The sequence below is a fragment of the Arvicanthis niloticus genome, chromosome 1 (genome assembly GCF_011762505.2).
Source record: "Arvicanthis niloticus isolate mArvNil1 chromosome 1, mArvNil1.pat.X, whole genome shotgun sequence".
Taxonomy (NCBI): Eukaryota; Metazoa; Chordata; class Mammalia; order Rodentia; family Muridae; genus Arvicanthis; species Arvicanthis niloticus.
In genome coordinates this window covers 132650802-132673687 of record NC_047658.1, presented here as the reverse complement: position 1 = coordinate 132673687, position 22886 = coordinate 132650802, and the positions used below count along the sequence as shown (strand labels likewise).

Here is a 22886-nt window from a genome sequence, read left to right as displayed (position 1 = left end):
AACATGGCGGTGGGCAGAAAGCAAGAAAGTACAGGTTAAATCTGATAGATCCAATATTTCTAGACAAATCTGACTTTTCAAAGTCTTAATCTGAATAAAGTCGAAACATTAGAAGAACTGACTTTGAAAACACATCTGTGTTTCAACAGTGTGGGCTATGACCCAGTTGTCGTATGCAGGCATGTAAGCAAGCACAAAGACTGCTAAGGCCTCTGATTTATAATTTAGTTCATCTGCTGAATCTTGAAGAAATTGATCAAATGCTTCCATTCTTAGATCCTAGTTCAAAATATGGGGATGATAATATTATCCAAATTCTTCCTAGTTTTGAAATAAATATTTAAAATTGATAATAAATATATATTTGTGAAATAAAATGTGATGTTATATGTATTCATTGTAGGAACATTTCTGTTTGTTTGTTGTTTGCTTTTCAAGACAGAGTTTCCCTGTGTAGTCCTGATTGTCCTGGGACTCGATCTTTACATAAGACTGGCCTCAACTCACAGAGGCCCACCTGCCTCTGCCTCCCAAGTGCTGGGAGTGAAGGTGTGTACCGTGAGCATCCAGCAGCAGAAGATTCTTATGCTTTACCTTGCCAATTGATCACTTTGTTTGGTGCTGAGAAAGTCAAGTTTACTCTTATCAACAATTTAAAAATGTATATATAATACCATATCAGTAATTGTGGTCACCATACAGTAAAATCCAGTGTTTCAGTTTAACTGAAACTTTCTTTTGATCAGTTTCTCTCCCTATCTGTCCACCCACAAGACTTAGTTACTTTCTCTCTATAAAATACATTTTATGTGCTCCATATAAGAAAAAAATCCCTCCCTTCTCTCTCTCTCTCTCTTTCTTTCTCTCTCTCTCTCTCTCTCTCTCTCTCTCTCTCTCTCTCTCTCTCTCTGTGTGTGTGTGTGTGTGTGTGTGTGTGTATTTGCCCATAAAGGCCATCACTAGACATTTCCTCTCTACTTTAGTTTTGAGTGAGTCTTTCACTGAGCCTAGAGCTTGCCATTTCAGTTAGACTGGCAGTGACCCCAGGATTCATCTGCCTCTGTGCCCAGGGCCAGGGTTACGAACACTTGCCACAGTGTGCAGTGTTCATGTAGGTGCTGGGATCTTTACACTTATGTAGCCAACACTTTATCCACTGAGCTGTCTCCCCAGCCCCAAGGTATTTATTGATTTATTTAATGATGAGCAACCTATTTTTCAATGTATCAGATTACTCTTTAATTTTTCCGTTTATTTATATATTTGTGCTGGGAGCAGGAGGGGTGGAGGTCAGAGAACAACCTTCAGGGGTTGCATCTCTCACCAGCATATGGGTTCTGGGGATCAAACTCTGGTCGTCAGTACGCACCATTTTTCTGGTCCCAACATATTTATTTTTAATCTGCTTCAGATGAAACTGCAAATAATGACAAATAACTAAGAAACCAAGAGGACTGGAAAACAAAGATAAAAGAGGGGTGCCTGGGGACGTGTAAATGTAAGCTGCCAGGCTCAGTGGTCATCAGGAGTGTGACTCCAGGCAAGGGATGCTGAGGGCTTAAGGGACCTTTCCCTCTACATCTTTCTAGGGGTGGGGCTGGTTGATGAGCAGGCCATTGTCCTGTGTGACACTGCCACAATGGACTTGAAGCTGCATCTCCTTCCTGCTGCTTCATGTTGTCTCCTTACAGGTCAGTGGGAAGGAAATCAAGGCCAGTGGGGTGGGGGAGGAATGGGAGCTACAAGGTCGCAGGAGCAGCAGCTGCAGAAGAGCAGGCTCAGGCTTTCTGATGTCTTGCTTGGTCCAGGGACCAAACTTCAAAGATTTACATCTCTAGACAGGTACATTATCTTTCATGCAAAATTTCCCCAAATCCTATTCGTTTTTATTATTTGCCCATGCATGTTTATTATATAAGGACACCTGGGCAGGTGAGTGCCTCAGGGAATGTGGAGGTGAGAGGACCATTCTGTGGAATCAGTTCTCTCCCATCACTTCTGTGTGAATCTGGGGATCAAACTCAGGTCCCCAGGTTTGCCTGGGAAGTACTCTTGTCCACTGAGCCATCTCTCCAGTCCCTCCCCTCATCTTGGTTCTTGCAACTGAACTTTATATAAAAACGTGAACAGCAGAGGAGATAGGACAACTGTCTGTTCTGGTGAGACCTGGGAGTGTAGGGGTCCTGACAGACAAAGGTAAAGGCTGAAAAGAGCACATAACACACAAGGAGTCAACACACATAAGGCTGGAATGATGACTACCTCTCATGACATCCAAAGCGCTCCAGCAAGTAACTGCAGGCAAGGTCTAAATTGCTCTGGGCCAGCTTCAGTAAATGAAGAGGTGGGAAAACAGGATTTGAAAGCTTCACACACTAGGAGCATGGCTGTGATTATCTCTGCCGAGAGCCCATTCAAAGCAGATGTCTCCACTTGCTCATTAGGGCCACGGGGGAAACAGCTTAACAAAGCCCCTAATAACACCAAGCTTTAAGTTAACAATGTGTTTCTGTTGGATTACTTGTGAAACATATCCCCAAGTAACTGGATGGTTGGCTCTGAGTGATAAACTGTACACAGACCCTTGAAATGTTCAGGAGATTAAAGTACTATGAAAATTCTAGTTATTGCTATAGAAATCCTATCGGTATGATGATCGATAAGTGGCTCTCCCATAATACAAGTGTGCTTAACTGAAAAAGAGCCTCGCAGTAAGCATCCTGATATTTACGCTGTTCTACAGTGGCAGAGAGCAGAAAAATACTTGGATTCCCCGTTGTCACCAATATCCTCCCCTATGGAAACCTGCACCCACCTCATCCACGGACGGATAGAGGGCAAAGAGCTCAGCAGGCCGATTGGTCTTGCGGGCCTCCTCTTTCTCCTTCTCAAAGTCCTCAGCGCTCATGAGCTGAAGCAGGTTCTCCAGCCGCTCATCAGGATGCAGGCTGCGGAGGTCGAAGTCGCAAGAAGTGAGGGGGCCCTTCCCAGACACGTCACACAGCACATTTAAGGGACGACGGGGTCCTGTCTGTTAGAGAAAACAATCGGTCTTTATGATTTGTCAATGAGAACTAGACTCAGGGATATCTCAAGACGACTCCAGCTGGGCTCTACAGAACCACCAGTCTCCAGGAATGTTTGTTTGTTTGAACAAACTGAGGTCTTGGGAAGACTGTTCTTGGCTTTCTGGTGGGACTATCCTCAAGTGAGGTGCTCTTTCTCCCCTGGAAGCAGGTCATTCCTCACCAGTTAGGTAAGCCAGTCCCGAGCAGGGACTTGAAAAAAAGTCACTGTGTTCCCATCAGTTACTGTCTGAAGCCAAGTCTCTTGGGAACCATGCTCACATCTCATGCGGGAGCAAACAGAGCCGGGACAAAATATAGCACAAAAAAGCCTGGACTTCGAATGGAGGGACATTTTTCTAATCAATTTCAGAGCTTGAGTTTTGAGACTAGAAAACAAGACAAACTCTAAGGAGCCTTCAAAAAAATGTATATATACTCTAAAGCCAAGTGTTACATTTACAAATAGAGACCTAGGGGATTGGGATACACTTATCATGGGATTTTAGTAATGGTTATGGGAGCAAGCATCAAAGAAAAACCACACCGGCTCAGCAACAGCTTCTAGGTGCAAGGGGAACTCATCCACCTCTGTTTTCTCACCTGCAACATCAGCCTGAGGGATGAGCACACCAACTTAAAAACAGTGCATCATCACTAGCTCTTCTCCATTTCTGTTCTAAAATACACAGTGCCTAAAACACATCATCCGGTCATCTTTTGGTAAAGTACTTTCATCCTTACTTTCCATACTATTTTTTACATCTTGCAAAACTGAAACTCTGTACTCACTAAATACTTACTCCCCATTCCTCCCCAGTTGCCAGGCAACCACGCTTGATGCCCCAGTCTTCCACAATGGACATGTGATTGCTTCTATCTTTTGGCTACCGGGAGTAATGTTTCTGTGGACATGGGTATATGCATTGACTTAATCAATTACAACCACTTTATGAAAGAAATAGCAACCACAATGATAGTATTATTATTGGAGACTAAGTGAAGCTGGCGTTATTAAATTTACACATTCTGACTCACTCAATACTCATCTCATGAGATACTTAGTATCATCCTTGGTTTCCAGGGAAGAAAACTAAAACCCAGAGGGGTGAATGACAGAGCCTGGGGGGTCACAAAGAAAGGTCAGGCAATCTGAAGGTGAGGGCTTTGAGTCATCCTGGCTCTGACAGGGAGGGGGCCTACTGTCAGTCCCTTCCCCAACTACAGCCCCTTCACTTTTTTCATTTTAATTACTGTGCGTGGGGTTTCTATTTGAATCCTGGTTTCTGCGGCGAGTTACAAACCACTTTGAGGAAAATAGTCACTGACTCAATGATAAAGCTCCTCCTACTAGAACATTCTGAGTCTGACTTTTATTCTAGTTTTTAAAAAGTTGACAGCATGCCTTGGGCAGAGCCGCCTGTCACCTGGTAACCATGTTTGCTGACAGGAAGTACCTGAGTGGCCGGTTCACTGCACTCCAAGGTTTCTGACTCAAACGTCTGTTTCTGAAGCGTCTTGTGAAAATCTCTGCGAGATCCAGTCTTTTTAAAGCTGCAAAACTCTGAACTTCCTTGGTTTCTTTCATTGTTGACATGATTTGATTTGGAGGCAGATGGGGAGCCGGAGAGAGGGAGAAAGAGGTAATGCATTAGATTAAAAATAAAGTCAGGACACTAGGGGAAAGCGGCGGAGGAGGCTGCACAGAGGACAACTGTAATGTCTCCATCTAATGACCCTCCCAGCCCTCACACAAGGCTCTGTTGTAGCGACATAGGAACTGGCCTCCTGGCTGGCCCATTATGAAAGGCCTGGGAAAATGCCATTTGCAGAGGTGTGGTCACTTCAGCTGTGGGCACTTGGCTCAAAGCTGAAGCCAAATTGTGACTGCAGTGTAAGAGGCTGAAATAACTCTAGCAATGTGTAGAAGCAGCAAACAGAGATCTTTTGAAGATAAAAATATAGAGGAAGCCATTTTAACTCCACATCAATGTTCTTTTTTTGTTTTTATTTTTATTATTTATTTATTTATTTATTTATTTATTTGAGACAGGGTTTCTCTGTATATCCCTGGCTATCCTGGAACTCACTCTGTAGACCAGGCTGGCCTTGAACTCAGAAATCCACCTGACTCTGCCTCCCAAGTGCTGGGATTAAAGGTGTGTGCCACCACTGCCCGGCTCACATCAATGTTCTTAATAATGAGTAAGAAAAGCAGGATACTGTGAAGAAAAAATATACAAAAATAATGTATATACCAACATTCTTTGCTAACACTCACAGACCCACTCTGGAAACTTCAGGAGAACGCTGTCAAAGGGATGGGAATATAGGTCAGTGGTCAAGCTCTTGCCCAGCATGAATGAGGGCCTAGACTCACTGGTGAGTGTTCTCATCCTCCCTCCCTTCCTACATCCCTCCCTCCTTCTTTCCTTCCCTCCCTCTCTCTTTTCTCCTCCCTGTCTGTTTCTCTGTCTCTCTATATATCTGTCTATCTTTCTTCTGTCTGTCTGTCTGTCTCTCCCCTACCCCCCTCTCTCACTCTGGGAGGAGTCTAAAATAGAGTGGCCAAGGCAATCACTGGGGACGGAAGACCATAATGGAGAAAGCAGGAGCTCTAATTTGTCATTTCATAGCTATAGAAACCAACAATGCACATTCTCTATGTTTCTTACTGAAAGGCTTCTTGGAAAACATGTTACAAAGTGTACACACACCTAATTCGCGTGCTTTCTGCTTTTACTGTAAAGACCACTGTGCCAGCTGGTAAAGGGACATGCAGTGAGGTTACAGTCTATTAGGCAGCTCAAATGGCCTACAGGTAAAAGGAGACCAGCAGGAAGCCAGTAATGATTCAAACACCCTTTATAAGTCTCTGAAAGGGAGGGTCATTGCCAGAAGAGTGAGGCACACATAGCAGGTACTGAAGGCATGGTAGCTCACTGTATTAGTTAAGGAGGCAGGAGACACCCCAGAGCCTTTGGCAGGGAGGCCAGGACTTCTCTTGATTTTACAGTGCTCAGAAGAAAAAAAAAAAAAAAAAAAAAAGAGCCTGGAAACTCTCTGCAAGAGCAGCCTGGCAACTATTCTAAGCCTGGGTTACTGTGACTGGCCAGCTTCAGTGTCCCTTGGCCATTTGTGTGCCCAGCCCAATCTATAGTAATAAGGCTGGGTAAAAAGCATGCTGAATTAGGAATTAAAAAGAACAAAATGGCCATAAACATATAAGAATAAATACTTAGAAAAAAATCAAGAGTGTATACTTATAAGCAAGCAAGCAAACACACACACACACACACACACACACACACACACACACACACACACACTTTAGCCTTTGGGACTTGTACTTTGGAAAGCAGTAAGACTATTGTGCCCATATTGGAGTCAGAGAAACTTTTCTCGCCTTCCTCATACCCTTTAGCATCCACTTCCCCATCTTAAAATCTCAGAAAATCACAGTGTTCTTCGTGTTCTTCTTGGAAGCACGGGTATTGCTGGCTGGGGAGAGGCAGGGGCTGGCAAGCACAGAGGTGACTCATTCCAGAAGTGCCAGCATGGAAGAAGCCACCACTGAGTAGGTAGTGAGACCGGTGGTTTACTGCCTCTGGGTACAGGCATCTCAGCCTAGTTGCCCCACCCTGGCAACCGACTCAAACAAAGCCTAGTTCCCATTGAGCCCATGTGAAGACACAAGGAAGATGGGGAAACAGGCAGACTGAGAGAACAACTGTCCACACAATATGAATACAGCCATTGTTTGCCAAACTCTGTCTTAAACACCTTCTTTATACCCAGGAACACCCCCAAACCAAAGACTTCTTGAAAGCATTCTCTATAGAGGCCAGAATATGCATCACGTAGAATCTGGCTGAGTGAGAAGGGCCTGAACTCAGATGCTGGTTTGGGCAGGTGGCTCATGCTGAGCCACAGTTTCCTCAGGTATGGAAAAGGGGACGACCGAAGTTCATCTTAAGAGTTTATTGTGAGGATCAGAGAATAGTAGTGTCCTTCTCTTCTCTCATGTCCCGTTTCTTCCCCTCTCCCTTTCCTTCCCATTTCTCAAACATTCCCCTCTTTCTTTCCTCCTCTTCCTATACAACTAGGTGTTAAAACCTTAAGATTCATTGGAAAAAGGCAGCCATCTATATCTTGGGGGATGGAGAGGAGCCTGGAAAAATCCAGAACTGGAACTCGAATCCAGGATAGGATAAGGAAAGCATTTATTATGACAGTGCTACTCTCACAGAGGGGTGAATTGGAGCCCAAACGGTGCAAGGAAGATATCCAAGCAGGGCAGCCAGGAACATGATCATCACTGAGCCTGAGTTTAATAAAGAAGCATTTATAAGAAGGGACAGCTGACATGAGATGTCGGGCTTGGGCTCAGTGACACGGCCCCAAGTACTAAGGGACATCCTGGGATTGTGCCAGTGCAAGAAGAGGCTCATCTGGGTAGGAGCGGCAAGCCTGGTGTCAGAACCAGAATAGGAGGAGGAGGCTGACTGGGGTGGAGGAGAATATGGGTAATGGGTACACACAGGAGGATTAGACAACTTAGTAGAAACATGAAGGACATGGGAGTCATATTTTGTCAAATAAAGGAATTAAAATCTCAAAGGGAGAATGCTAGAGCAAACACTGTGAAGTCAATGCCCAGGCCAACAAGAACTCATGGTTTTCACTCTGTTCCCTGAAAGGACGTGAGGAGCAATACCTTAGTAAAACGGAGCACACTTGACACATGCAGCTTGGCTGCTGAGTATCACAGTCCACTACCGCGTGGCAGCATCTGAGAGCCACGGCTAATTCCAGGAGGAGGAAGGGGAAATCTACGAGTTCCTGGAATATCTTGTGTCAGAGAGCAAGAGTGTCATTAATGACTGCTAAGGCCATGGAAAAAAAGACATAAAGAGAAAGTCAAAGAGAACGACTCTAGCCAAACTGAAGACAATTTGAACATCGAAATAAGCAACAGACGAGTTCAATCATTCAGTAAAATGGGAAATTATAGATCCATATTGATAGAAATAAACTGAAGGTTTGATAAGGAATGGGATATCATGACAATTAAACCCCAAGGGAGAACCATTCTATAAACTAGCTGACCCATAACTTCATTAGGCAGCGATGTAGAAATATACACTGGGACGGTTTTCTAGCATGAGCAAGGCTAAGGGTGTGGGCTACGTAAGCGCGGTATACAACTAGGAACTGGATCCCTGCAAGCACATTCTTTGGCCATTTGATGAAAAGTGAAATCTGAAGATTAGTGGTAATGAAACATTAATATTTATTTTCAGAATGTGGGGGTTATATGGCAACTATATAATGGCAAATGTACTTGTTTGTAACAATTACACACTAATGTAGGCAGGACGATGGAGAAATCAGGTAGGGAACCAGGTCTCACATGGTTAGTGGTAAGAAGGCGGCGGAGGCCTTTGTTCTATATTCAAATTTATTTCTACAAATTTGAGGTTGTCTCCAAATATAAGGAAAGCAGTGTGTCAGACACTTGGCACTGTGGTAGAAACTACTGGGACCCCAATCAAGTCCCCTTTACCAACACATGCACAGTTCTCCAGCTGCTGTGATCATAGGGATTGTCAACTCATCTTACCTTCCTGTCCCCCATGCCAACCCATTACTTTGGCTCCATGGTAGTTATAAAGTTTGCCATTGGAACATAATAGTCCCATACTTCTGAGTAGGACAGCAAGACAACTTTACAGTCTGGCTTTTTTCTTCACAACGGATGCAGCCCAAGGCTAAATATGATCTGAGACCCACCCCTGTCCTCAGCAGACTCCACCCCAGATTTTTTTCTAAAGACCAACTCTTGAAAACCACAGGCATCTGTATCCCTGCCCCAGCTTCTGCTTCTAGGGTAGCAACAAAGGCAGTTACATGGCAGCTGTCTTCATTAGCATCAGTGATAACACTGTCCCATGCTATGTCGATGAATGCACTCTTAAGTCCAGACACTAACTTTACAAATACACTGAACTTAAAGGCTTCTAATATTTCTGCAGAATGACATTGGTTTTGGAGAGGAACTATACTTAGCTGTCAAAAGCTAGAGCTCTGCAAAGAACTCATTTTAGCATTCCATTTGTGGGATGCTACAAAGCCCTGAATGAGTCTGCTGTCAGATTAAACTCATGGCACCCTGCTGCTCCAGCTTTTAATGGGATCCTCATCCTACATGTACTGCTAAGGCTGTGGTCTGAAATATGAGGTGGATACTTGCTTGTTAAGTTTCCTCCATTCTTTCATATGAAATGTTTCTAACTTTGATTCTCTTGGGAATAAGGCACCGAGGAGAATACATAGAGCTGAGAGCACCTGGCCCCAGTGAAGTCAGTCTACTATAAAAGATGCCACAATTACCAGGGAGGGCACAGGTAACTAGAACTTGATGGACATTGACACAAAAGCTTCCAGAAATATATCAAGATGTTTTAAAAACTCACAGAAGGCTATGGCAGTTTCTGGCCACACCACGGAAGGCTTGGTAGAAGCCTTTGACCAGGGCCTCTGCAAAGGAGGTCTAGAGCAGGCTGTGCTGACGTTCCCAGCCAGGTTACTGCTTGTTACCATGTAGGCTGTTGAGCCTGGCTTGCTCTCCATGCTTTCAGAAAGCAGAGCACCTTGACAGCCGGCACAACAAATGTGTGTCATAATAAGCAATTATTGATCAGGGAGACATTTTTATGGTGTTTTGGGAGTAACTGAATTATATGCACTGATGTGTTCAATTTTTAATTGTTTACCAGCTCACTGGGAGTAAAAGTGGAGCAATAAAACAGATGATACCCTGTTCCTTGAGATGCCCACTCTCCTTGAGCATGACCTTCTTGCAGAATCGTCTTAATCACTGGGGATGAAAGATAAAGTCCGGGGACTTTTATGATGCTGCCCATAACACCCATGAAATGTTTCACTGTCGCTATGGATAATGCACCAAAAATAAATAGCACATAAACACATTTAATCACTGGAGAGTTTGACTCACTACCAAGACACGAAAACATTCTGAAGTTAGTCACCCCGGCTTCATTTAGAGAAAACGACAGGGAAAATTGTGCTTAAAATCCTTACTATCCACCCCCAAAGGATGCTATCAAACATGAATCTGCATAAAATTATGAAGGCATGTGAGAACGGGGTAAGAGGTGAACACAGCCCCACATGAATCATCCCATCTGTACCTACTGTCAAAGCACACAACACAAAAAGGACTGAAAAACTGTTATGTTCACACAAACATGGCAGTATAGGCGTGAAACATAGAAAGAGCTCTATGCAAGGAGTCCGTGTAGTCTAAGAATCACAGGTAAATAGCTCAAGGAAAAGAATATATTTTTCTAGGCTTGTGAGATAGCACAGTAGGTAAAGGTGCTTGCTGCTAAGCTTGACCACCTGAGTTCAATGCCCTGGGCCCACATGGTGGAAGGAAAAGCTTCTTTCTGCAAGTTGCTCTGACTGACTTCCATATATGTGTATGCACACAAATGTACACACACAGACACACATGCACGTGCACATGTGTAAAAAACATAAAAAAAATATTTCTACAAAAAGAGATGGTGCCATTTTACATAATTCAATATTTCCTTTTTGAGTGATAAAAATAAGGCTAGACCTCTCTTTTGTCCTTCACAGCAGCACTATCTATCTGATTTAAACACACCAACGACAGGACTTGAGTGGCAAATGCCCACAAAATGAGGAGAGGGGGAGGAGTGCAAGCGGCCATTACCCCACACCTCTGCCCATTAAGTGGAATTCAAAGCCATTACCACAGAGAACAAGGGCATAAAAAACTATCTCTAGATATTACAGAGAAATGTAATAGCAGCCAGGAGATGATTGAGGGATAAAGGAGCTGACGAAATCAGTGCTTGACTGCGTGGTTTTAGATGACAAGGACGTGTTTATGGAAGGCAAAATAGCTTCATTAAGATCAGACCTCTGCAGAAAGCAGGCTGCCACCCATCCCCAAAGCTCAGGAAAATATATGGTGTAGTCTGAGGGTTATTCCTTTGACACACTAATTGGAGTCTTTTTTTTTTTTTTTTTTTTTTTTTTTTTTTTTTTTTTTTAGAATGTCATATAAGTGAAATTATTTACCGGCTGGCTTATTTTACTTAGCATAATGAATCTGGTGTTGTCTGTGCAGTAGCTTAAAAATTCCATCATCTTGCTGAGTAGTACCATTGTATGCACTTACCAGAGTTTGTTTTCTCATTACCCTATTGAATACATTCAGTGTTATTTGTAATGTTGGCACCTACGAATAAAAATGTTGTTAAGTATTTATTTGCATAGAGACTTTAATATGAACATAGGTTTTTGTTTCATTTATTCAAATCCCTCGAGATGGGACTTCATGGTATATACTGGGGTTATGTGCGTATATAAATATTTTACATTTACATAAATATGTATATATAGTTGGGCTTTTTAGACTAAGGGAATAAAATTTGAATATCTAAATTAGCATTCAGAAAATAGGAAATAACATCCCACAGTTCAAAATGACAATTGAACAAGACTGGGGAAATGTAACTCATTTTTATTAATAATACCCAGCATCAGCAAGAAAATTGATGAAAGGGGTAGTTCCATGTTGAGCTGATCATGAGGTGTATTAGCAGAGCTTTTCTGCAGAATGATTTGGTAGAAGTAATCAGAACATATTAGATGCGCAGGTCTCATTTCTACCTTCAGAAATAGTCACAGTCACGTGTAGAGCAAATGTTCTGCAATTTTTCATTATGGAAAGAGGAGACAATTACATATTCATCAACAGAGAAAGAACTATAACTCATGGGACATTCCTTTCCTCTGAGGAAATCAAGGCAGCTTTTCAAAAAAAAAAGTGCTCTGAAACAAGATGATCTCAAAGACATTATTGAAAACTATGATGCATGCTTATAACTTACAAAAAGACAGACATCAGTGAGACATGAGGACTACAGGTGGAATCCATGGAGATGATGGAGACAAACCACAACCAGTCAAAACACAGAGTTGTGAAATCCAGCTCCAATGGATATATCTACAGAACAACTCCCACACCTAATGCTCAGGGAACATTTCAAAGGGGGTGAGGATGAAAAGACGTAAAAGCCAGAGATCAGGGGATTTGCTATAAAATTTTATCTCTTAGTAATGTCAGAGCACTCCCATAAAGTCTCACCAGCATGACTGCCTAAACATGAGCTGACAATGACAGCAGTAGGCATGCCAAAGTGTATGGGGGCTGGGGGAGAGGGAGGAACCCACAGGCCACACCCACAGGGAGCGCTACAGGCAGCTAAGAAGGGCTGAGAACAGAACACATCAGCTGGTTATATGTTTTCATATACATCTACATACATATATGCTTATAATGGTAATGAAAAAAGAGGCCAAGAATTTGAAGGAGAGCAGGATTGGGAATATGGGAGGTTTTGGAGGGAGGAAAAGAAAGGGAGAAATGTTGCAACTATATTAAAATCTCAAAAATATTCTAGTGTGTGTGTGTCCTGCACGTGTGTATGAATGCCTTGAGGCCAAAAGGAAGCCTCAAGAACCCTGAAGCTTAAGTTCCAGGTGGCCATGAGATGCTTAACAGGTGCTGGGAACCAAACACAGGTCCTCTGAAGAGCACAAGTATTCTTAACTGCTGAGCCATTTCTCTGTGCTATGGACACGAAGGGTCTCATGAAGCCCTACTCTTAGCAGAGGAACTACTATAGTTGTTGACTGCTGGAAAAGAGAGAATCATTTTTTCTCAGGGATGTTGTGGCTGGTACATTGCCCAAGCTGGGTGATCAACCCACATCCATATGCAGGCCAGCAGCACTGACTAGACTCAGTGGTAATTAGAGAAAAAGAAAAAGAAAGGAATAAAAGTTGAACAAGGTTTTGTTGGGGGTGTGTGTGTGGAATTATATTATTCCTGGGGGAATAAGGAATGAATATGATCAAGTTACATTGTATACATGTTTGACCATACATTACCAAAGAATAAATAAAAATATGTTGTTTTAAAACCTGTATTGAAAACATAGTAGCTGACGGGTGATGAAGGGTGCCTGGATTTTCCCTGTGAATGAAGCATAATGGATACACACAGCAAATGAATGACTCCTGGGGGAAGCACGTGTCAGATGAAGTTGAGTATGAGGAATGTAATTTTCATACTCAGCATTTCAGATTCATAGTGCCAGAGAATCAAATATAGGGGTAGAAAAACTGTCCTTCTGTAAGACACTAGTCAAAGCTTGTCAGAGACTGTCAGTGAGTGTCAGGGCTGGAGGCTTGTCTCTGCCCATTAGATTATTCGGGTAGGAAACTCATCCATGATATGAGTGTGCTGAGAGGTCAGCCAATGCTAATCTCCATCTCCAGTCTGCTTGACATAATAGAAACAAAGAGTGTTTTCATAAGAGATAACTGCATGGATCATCATTATTTCCAAAAAAGAAACGGGACACACATGGGGACAGAAACAACAGTCAAGTGGTGAAAGGTCAAGACCCATATTTTAACCCCAAACCAGACACTTAAACATGACACTGAAGACAAAAATCTTAAGGAAAATACCAATATAGATTTAATTACATAAATCATTCTACAGGTTAAAATATAATCAATATTTAAAATATACTGGGCAATGAACTTATATGGTAGAAAGGTTAATATATTTAACTTTAAATAATAGTGTTCTAGTGCTGGAGAGATTACTCAGTGATCAGAGCATTTGCTGTGCAGGAAAGAAAATCAGTGCTCAGATCCCCAGAATCCACCTAAAAGCCTCAGAAGGTGAGGACAGGGGAATTCCTTAAGTAAGCTAGTGACACTGGCCATGTTTGTAAACTCTGGGTTTGACTGAGTGACTCTGCTTCAATGTATAAGGTGAACAAATAATCAAGGAAGATTCCTAACACCAACATTGTGCTTCCATACAGACACACACACACACACATGCATACAAACATGCACACACACATACACACATACAAACATGCGCACACACACCCTACACCCCCCAAACATACATACACACAAACACCCATCATTAAAAGGGAAAAATGACTGTGTTCTATTTTGGGGTTTGGGTTTTTTTTGTTGTTGTTGTTTTGTTTTTTGATTTTTTTTTTTTGAGACAGGGTTTCTCTATGTAGCCTGGCTATCCTGGAACTCACACAGTAGATCAGGCTGGCCTTGAACTCACAGAGACTAATCTGCCGCTGCCTCCCAAGTGCTAGGATTAGAGGCATGTACCATCACTGCCCAAAACAGGAAAAAAGGTTATCTAAAGTTTTACAAACAAAATAGCTCAATAGAATTGTAGAAATTTCTAAAGTAGTACATCAAGGAAAAAATTACTGGTGGCTGACAAATATATGAGAAAAAATGTTCAATCAGATAGTCAAAGAAAATGTCAAATATCACAACTCTTTCACAAAATGGAGTATTTTATATTTGCTAACATTCAAATTTTAATTCACATGCTGATTAAATCTCTGATCTATTATTAAGTCTTGAATTTGTGCGTATATCTTAGGCACAGAAATTATAGTTTTACCCCATAGGAAAAAAAGTAATAAACGTTCACAGGGCTTAAGGGAGAAGGACACTGCTGTACTGTACAAAAACAAAAAAATAAGATTTGCCTGAACATGTCATACACATGCATCAAGCAATCATTAGTTACTGTGTTGAGGAAGAATAATTAAAAATAAAGATAGCGAATCCTCCCTTCCTATTGAAAATTCAGGCTAAAAAATAGTACTAGAGTCTGATGTAGTATTTATATAAACATACACAACAAAGAGATTTGATTCAAGGCCGGCACATCACTTTCAAGTATGGTTATCTACAAAGAATGAAATCCATTCATTTTGGTTTTGTTTCTCTATAGTTTCTAAAATTTCTACCATGAGCTTTCTAAAGTCTATTTTTTTTTTTTTTTTAAATAAAATTCGTAGAAGATAGAAAAAGCATCCTGAGAGCCTGTGCTGGCAGGAAGAGGGGCAAGTACAGGGTTTCAAACAGAAAATAAATCTGAAGACCAAATTTAGTCCAATAGACCTTTCTGTTTATTGTTCCTTCTTGGGTTTCTTTTTTAAGAACTTTAAAAACCCAGAAAAGGGCCTCTAATTATAACATTTGGAGTCCGAAAACAACTTGTTCTGAAATCTCTCATTTATTAGTAGCACGGGCAGAATCTTATTTGCCTGGCTGGCAATTTCTGCTTTCCGCTTGAGTTCTAAGGGAGCACAGACTGGCATGTAGCTTTGTCGTCACCATTGTCTATGAGTGATTCTCTTTCCTCCGAGGCTATTGGAAACAGTATGCATACTTTTTTTTTTTTTTTTTTACTAAAAAACAAAACAAAAACAAAACAAAAGCCCAGCACATATTCAATGGCACACGTATAGGAACTGGATAAAACCCAATGACAAGAGTCTTATTATTTATCCCTGAGAACAGTAATTCCTACTAGCATAGGGAGAGCGGTAGGCTACCTTCTGCAAGCTGCTTGTGTCTTGGAGGCTACCTGACACGTATCTAGTGTAATGGGCCTCAGTCTGTAGACACCTGCAGCCTACTTCCCAGCACATGTACGTGCACATGGACACATGGCATAGATTTCTGTGTGTTCAAATGCTTCTCAAAAGACTGTGCTGTGAAGCTCATTACCATGGAGACAGAAACTTCTAAAAAGAACTCACAAAATATCTGATTAACCCAGAGATAAAATGTCTCCATGGAAGACTAGCAAGTACTTTGTTGTGGGGTCACAAATTCCAATGGCATCTTTGAATCTGAGACCAGGTTTCAATTCATTAACTAGCTCTTCTCTAGGAGTTCATCAAAATAAAAAACAAATAAACAAAAAAAGAAACAAAAAGTTTGTTTGTTTGTCTTTATGAGACACGGTCTTGTCATGCTGCTCTGGTGGGCTTTGAATGTTTAGGTTCAAATTATGCTCCTGCTTCAGTTTCTTGATTAGTTATAACTGTAGGTATGTTCTTGACTGACTAACTCTATTTATAACTTCTAAAAAGACTCTACTCTTCATGCTTAGAATGTGATTTTCTTTCTAGCTGAATAGATGAACAGACTATAGTACATCTGAACAATGCAATATTTTTTTTACAGTGATAACAGAAAACAAGGGATGAAGCCACAATGGGACAAGACGAAGCGAGCTGAAATCAAAGACCACGAAGAGAACTGCTACAGACCAGTGAGGGTGGGGCAGAGACAGGGGGAACGTTGGGACTCTTATGGCCACAAAACCCAAAAGCATGTCATGCATTTGTCAAAGGCCATCAAATATATAGCTCAAAAAACAATGCCAGGGCCGGGCAGTGGTGGCGCATGCCTTTAATCCCAGCCCTTGGGAGGCAGAGGCAAGCAGATTTCTGAGTTCGAGGACAGCCTGGTCTACAGAGTGAGTTCCAGGACAGCCAGGGCTACACAGAGAAACTCTGTCTTGAAAAACCAAACCAAACCAAAACAAACCAAACCAAACCAAAACAAACAAAAACAAAACAAAACAAAAAAAAAAACAATGCCAGGACTGGGGATGTTACCCAGTGTATGCCCAGCATGAGTGACACTTTGAGAGAGAGGATATGGGAGCTCTCAAGGCTTTCTATTCAGTTTGTCTGTAATCCTAAAACTCCTCCAAAAAGTCATTTCATTTGAAAAAAAAAAAACCAATTTTTTTGCACCAATAATGCAAAATTTACATTTATATAAATTAGCATTTATATATAAATTGGGGAGAAACTTACTTCCGGTTTACAATCAGCCATTCCCGAATATAGGTCTGAACACAGTCCCTGACGTGAGGATCCAGTTCAACTCTAATTAGGTGAAAAATAAGATAAAAAAAAAAGTTATTACTGGGCAAAAATGATAAGATAAATCCTTTCCATAATCAAGGGACACAACACCATTTCAAATCTGTATCAATAAGAATATTAGGGATGTTCTTGCCCATTTGTTTCAAGTATATAAGGTATTCCTATGGCAATGATACTTGTGTTCTGATTAAATAAATATGTTGTTAGTTTATACTATGTTGAGTTTCTTTGTTACAGATTGCTAAAGTACATCTATGTCTGAAAGCACTAAGACTCATAGGGAGACACAGCTATAATTAAACACTGAACATGAAAAATAAGTTATTTCTAACAGTTAATTTCCCTTTGCTCTTGTGCAATTTTGTTAGGGCATGTGTGTTTTCCATTTAGAAAGCCGAGAACAGCTGCTTTGGGCTTTGGTGGTTTTGAAGACATAGGTTTTATATTCTTGTCATACCTGCTGAGAAGTCCACCATTAGAGATATTCTTCATATGGTTCACAGTCTTGAAATCAGAAATGATGACAGTGATAAAGCTTTTGGTATTATTAGAAACACATTAGTTCTAGCAATGAATAGGCCTAAGAGCTACCAGTTTTTTTTTACTTAAATATTTTTACAATTATAATATAATTATATCATTTTCTCCTTTCCTTCCTCCAACTCTCCCATGTTTTTATTCAAACTCATGGCCTCTTTTTCTTTAATTGTTGTTAAACCTATAACCTATATATACCTAAATATGTGTATATGTGTGTACATATATATTCATAAATATAACAGTCTCAGTACATATAGTGTTACTTGTATATATATGTGTTTTCAAGGCTGACCATTTGGTATTGAATAAGTGATTGGTGTGTTTTTCCCTGGGGAAGATTATGTCTCTGGTTCTCAGCATTCCTTAGCTGCCTGTAGTTCTTTGTCTAGGGTTGAGGCCTCTGGGCTTTTCCCCCTTCCGTGTTACACTATAAACCTTGATTTTGCATTTGTGAAACAGGGATGGTATAATTTGGATCTTGGTTGTCCTCCAAAGGCCCACCTGTTAAAGTCTTAGTCTCTGGCATGACATAATTGAGAAGTGGTAACTCTTCAGGATGTGGGGTCTTATAAAAGGCCCTGAAGGGGACTGTGGGACACTGCTCTCTTCCTCTCTGTCTTTTGCACCTGGCCATGAAGTGGTCACAAATTACTTATCTGTTATAGTCTCTCATCACAATACTCTGGACCAAAGCAATGCAGTCCAAAGAGTCAGGGGCTGAGATCTTCAAAGTTGTGGGCCAAAATAAATGTTCCTTCTTTTTAGTTGATTTGGCATGGATATTTGTTACAGTAAAGGGAAACTGGCTAACACAAGGAGACAGGACAGAACTCACCCATGGAACTGTTATCAGTCCAAGGTGAAATTCTGCAAAGGCTAGATATGAGATCTCTTGGCCCTGACTGCCCAATCCCCAGCTCCATTCCTCACTGACTCTGTAACTTTATGCCAGTCATTCAACCCTTCTCTGTCTCGGTTTCTTCACCAGCAAGTGGTGATGTAATAAGAGTGCCTCCTTCAGAGAATCACGATGAAGATTTGATGTTAACATGCAAAGTGCTTAAAAGGGTGTCTGGCACATGGTAAGAGCTCTGTGCTAGTTGAGACTTAGGTGACTATGCGCTGGGTCGACCCAAGCATTTAACATGTATGGATTCAATGGGGCAGGCACTGCTGTTATTCTTGTTGTAGAGAAGAATGAGGTGATAAGGACATTAATCCAAGTCATAGACCAAGTGGCCAAACCAGGACCTGCAGGTCCAGGCTTATGACCACCACTACTCAATTTAGGTTCTGAGTGAATCACAAGATGATCACCTAGAGTCACTAGTGGTTATTCTCATGGTAACCAGAATGCTTTCCTTGCCTGTTTTGCTTATTACAGAAGACTTTGGCAACAACTGAGATAGTACAGACTCCCTGAAAGTCACCAGAGAGGTAACACATTCCCTGTAAGTCACAACAACAAAATGCTATCTCACTCACCAAATGGCTCTAGGAAAACCTGCCTTCCTTGATGGACTGGGTATTAGGTCTATCTTGCACCTTACTGACATAAATTGGTATAGTTATTCTCTAACTTTATTTTGAGAGAAAAGTTTTAACAGGAAGGGTGATATGTGGGAGGAGCTACGGTGGGAGGAGTATGGAGAGGAAGAGGAGGAATAAGGAGAAAAGGAAGAGAAGGAGAGGAGGAAGAGGAGGAGAGGAGGAGAGGAGAGGTGGAGCTAGGTGATGAGAAAGAGAGAGGGGGGCCAGACATGGAGGCAGATGTTCACATGTCTCCGCCAGTCAAAGATAGTTGATATATCTAGGTTGGGTATTAGGTTACACTTCTGATTGATATTGAGCATTACCAAACTTATAAAGCCTTTGGTTAACATTAAAAAAAACTTGTATAAAAGCAAAAAGGAGAAGGGGGAATGGGATAGGGTATTTCTAGGGAGGGAAAATGGGGAAAGGAGATGGCATCTGAAATGTAAATAAAATATTCAATAAAAACTGTAAAAAAAAAGAAAAGAAAAGAAAAAAAAACCTGCCTTCTTTATCAAAGTTTTTAAAGTCCCCCTACCTCTAAACTTCCTGTATTTTATACCAATTCTTCTAAGATGCTGGCCACATTTAAAGATAAATATTCACACAAATAAATAATGTAACTCTACCAAAGATGAAAACATGTTGTTAATATTCAACCCCCACTTGAAGAAATGGCCTGACAGTAAGCAAAATGTCCCCGATAATGACAGAGATCTGGTTTTTGGGAGTTCTTGTAATATGAAATAGAGCTGGACACATGGCTAGCTGGCTGTATGAAGGAAAACTGACCCAAGAGGTGAACAAAGGGACTTCCCACATCCCAGTTGGCCACACCTGTGCTGAAACACAACCAAACATAGAAACACCTCAGAGCAATGAGAGCAGGCGCCATGTCTCATTCTCTCCTTTCTGGGACTTTTTGGAAGAAACGAGATGACTCAAAATGTTCGAGGGGGTGTTTTGGTTTAAAAATGAATGAAAATAAAAGTCACTCGAAGTCTCCAGTGAGACGGGGTGTTCGTCCTTCAGGTGCTCATGTTTCATTAACACTGAGTCCACGGTTGCTGGACAGTGAGCACTAATGCCCATGCCACGCTCAGCAACTCAGCTCTAAATAGTCATTTGAATATTCATTTTACAACGCTTCTGCTGTGTCTCCCCTATATGAAACTTCTGTAAAGGAAGGGAGTTTCTTTTCCTCATCTTTTAATCTCAGGACTCAACAGATGTTCAATAAACTTACATGGAAACTTAATTTGCTAATTTGATCCAGGCTTTTGTATAGAAACAAATAAAAGGTCTTAACCATTCTTTTTACATTCATTTATTTTATGTATGTTTGTATGTGTAAGTGTGTGTGTGTGTGTGTGTGTGTGTGCATACATATGCAAATACACCTATATGTGGCAATCACAGGACAACTTGAATGAGTCAGTTCTAGGAAATGTCTTTCCTGCTGAGCCATTACTGGCCCATAAAATGCTTTTGAGAGAGGCATTTCAATACTTGTTATGAACACTCTTGACACTGCAAATAGAGACCGTGAGGCTTCTTGAGGTCATGTGACTAGCCTATGGTCACTAAGCTGGCATCTAGCAGTCTAATCCCAGGCCCTGTAATCTTAACTTCTTTTGGACTGTCCCATCCTGTTCCACTGCATCCCTTAAACAGTGTCTTAGTTCCCACAGGGCTTTCCAAAGCCGTTGGCTAAGCCAATTTCAAAATCGTATATATCTGCTTCCCATGTGTGAGGCCTGTGCTAGGTCCTCAGCACCACAAACAAGCAAACAAGCAAGCAAACTTTGTCTACATCTAGGTAGCAATATTATATGTGCTGTATATTTTAGTGGATTGAGTAGTTTTGCTTCTTTTAAAATACATCTGTGTATGTGTGTGTATGTGTGTGCTGATGTGTACAGGTACACGTGGAAGCAATAAGTAGATGTTGGGTATCTTTCTCAGTTTCTCTTTAGTTTTGAGGGAGGGTCTCTCAGTGAACCCGGAGCTTACTAACTAGCTAGACTGGCCCCAGCAAGCCCCAGGGATACCTTCTGCCTTGCTAGCACTGGAGTTAAAGTGCATGCATGTCACCATGCCTTGCTTTTTCTGTGGGTGCTGGGGATCTGCACTCAGGTCCTCATGCCATCTCCTCAGGCCCTAATATCTTTTCTTTTCTTTTCTTTTTTTGTGTTTTTTTCGAGACAGGGTTTCTCTGTGTAGCCCTGGCTGTCCTGGAACTCACTCTGTAGACCAGGCTGGCCTCGAACTCAGAAATCCACCTGCCTCTGCCTCCCAAGTGCTGGGATTAAAGGCATGTGCCACCACCGCCCGGGCCTAATATGTTCTCTTAATTAAAAAATTTATTAACTTCTTTGTAATTCTAGGGATCAAATCCAAGACCTTGCACATGCTAGACAAACATTTTACCATTGCCCTGTAGCCCATCCCCCACCCCTACCCCCACCCCAATCTCAAGTTTGCTTCTTTTCAAGAGTACTTCGAAGCTGGGCGTACTGTTGCACACCTTTGACCCTAGCACTTTAGAGGCAGGAGCAGGAGGGCTGTGACTCTGAGTTCCGCTTAGGCTACACGACAAGACCCTGTTTCAAGAAATAAAAAAATAAGAAAAAAAAAAAGAAAGAAAGAAAATAAAAAGAAAGAAAGAAGGAAGAAAGGAAGAAAGAAAGAGGTTCAGAATCAGTACCCTTTCCTTCTCATATTTCCAGAAAATACTTTACCCTTCCTCTGGCAGAGAGTGCTGCAACGTCCTACACTCCTTGGGTGTGAAGGCCACATGCAGGTCGTCATCGGTGAGGTCCCCCAGCTCCTGGGCCAGCTCCACATCCAAGCTGTTTAAGTGTGTCATCACGAGTCCTTCAAAGTCCACTGGCTCGACGGGCTCATAAAGCTGAGGCTGGAGGGAAAGGGAGGGGAGAGGGCTGTTCCCACCAGGCTTCCTGGTGGAGTAGACACACAGGCACGCAGGCGGTGGATACCTGCCCTGCCCTCCCCTTCAACTGAGCGTTTCACTTTTAGCCTAAATGAAGCGACTGGAGAAGCTGTCAAACTGCAATTGTGACAGGAGAGGTAAAGAAAGGCAGTAGCAGAAAGTCAAGTCACAACACGATGAGTAATTAAAATCACACCCCAAGGCAGAATTTTTCTCTGCTTAATTGCAGCTTGATGAGGAATCCTGAGGAGATCCAAAATGAGATCACAGGCTTTGAGGAATTTTTATAATTTCTCCTGCAAAAGCTCTCTGAGGCTATGTTTTGTTTACCCAAACACAGGGAAAAAGAAAAAGAAGGCAATTTTCCAGAAACTCAGGCAAAGGCAGCACTCACTCCTCTGGCTGCAGGCTCAGTGTTTCCCTTGGCCTGAGATGTCTATATACTGCTGCTCAAAGCCAGCAGTTTAGACACAGTCCCAGCTGACCTGAAGCCAGGCTTGTGGCTAAACCCCTCAAAGGCTGAGACCTCCAAACACTACTAGTTGGGAAGAAACTCACAGGACTGAATCTGGGTGAGCAAAAACCCTGAGGATCTGCTGAAGAAAGCTGGCGGGTCTTCATTTCATACTCCCACAGAGGAGATGGGGGTGGGGGTGGGGGAGGGAATAGACAGGCTAGAAACCCAGGGTACCTGAAACAATGTTGCTCTTCAGTTGATAGTATTTTGCCAGTCCCCTATTAAACAAAATATACCGTCTAGCCAGTGGAATGCAAAGATCCATGAACCACTGCCTTAAGGCAGTAAGAGCCACTTAGATCAAGGAGATTGGCCCAGAAATAACAATCGCAGTAAAGTAGAGGCTGCAGCCCTCTGAGGTGTTCCTTTACAGCAGACTGTGTGGACTCAGCCCAAGCCAA

General features: G+C 41.9%; 1 protein-coding gene across 2 annotated transcripts in view; it reads right to left on the bottom strand.

The window, feature by feature from the left end:
* Dock8 (dedicator of cytokinesis 8) overlaps window positions 1-22886 on the bottom strand; it is a 192763-nt gene that overhangs the window by 116820 nt on the left and 53057 nt on the right. For both annotated transcript variants that reach the window (XM_034504951.3, XM_076918617.1), the window contains 4 exons: window positions 21757-21932; window positions 16871-16942; window positions 4523-4646; window positions 2816-3031 (listed from right to left, as the gene is read on the bottom strand). In XM_034504951.3, the coding sequence (XP_034360842.1) occupies window positions 2816-3031; window positions 4523-4646; window positions 16871-16942; window positions 21757-21932 (588 nt within the window). The remainder of the gene's footprint in view (window positions 1-2815; window positions 3032-4522; window positions 4647-16870; window positions 16943-21756; window positions 21933-22886) is intronic.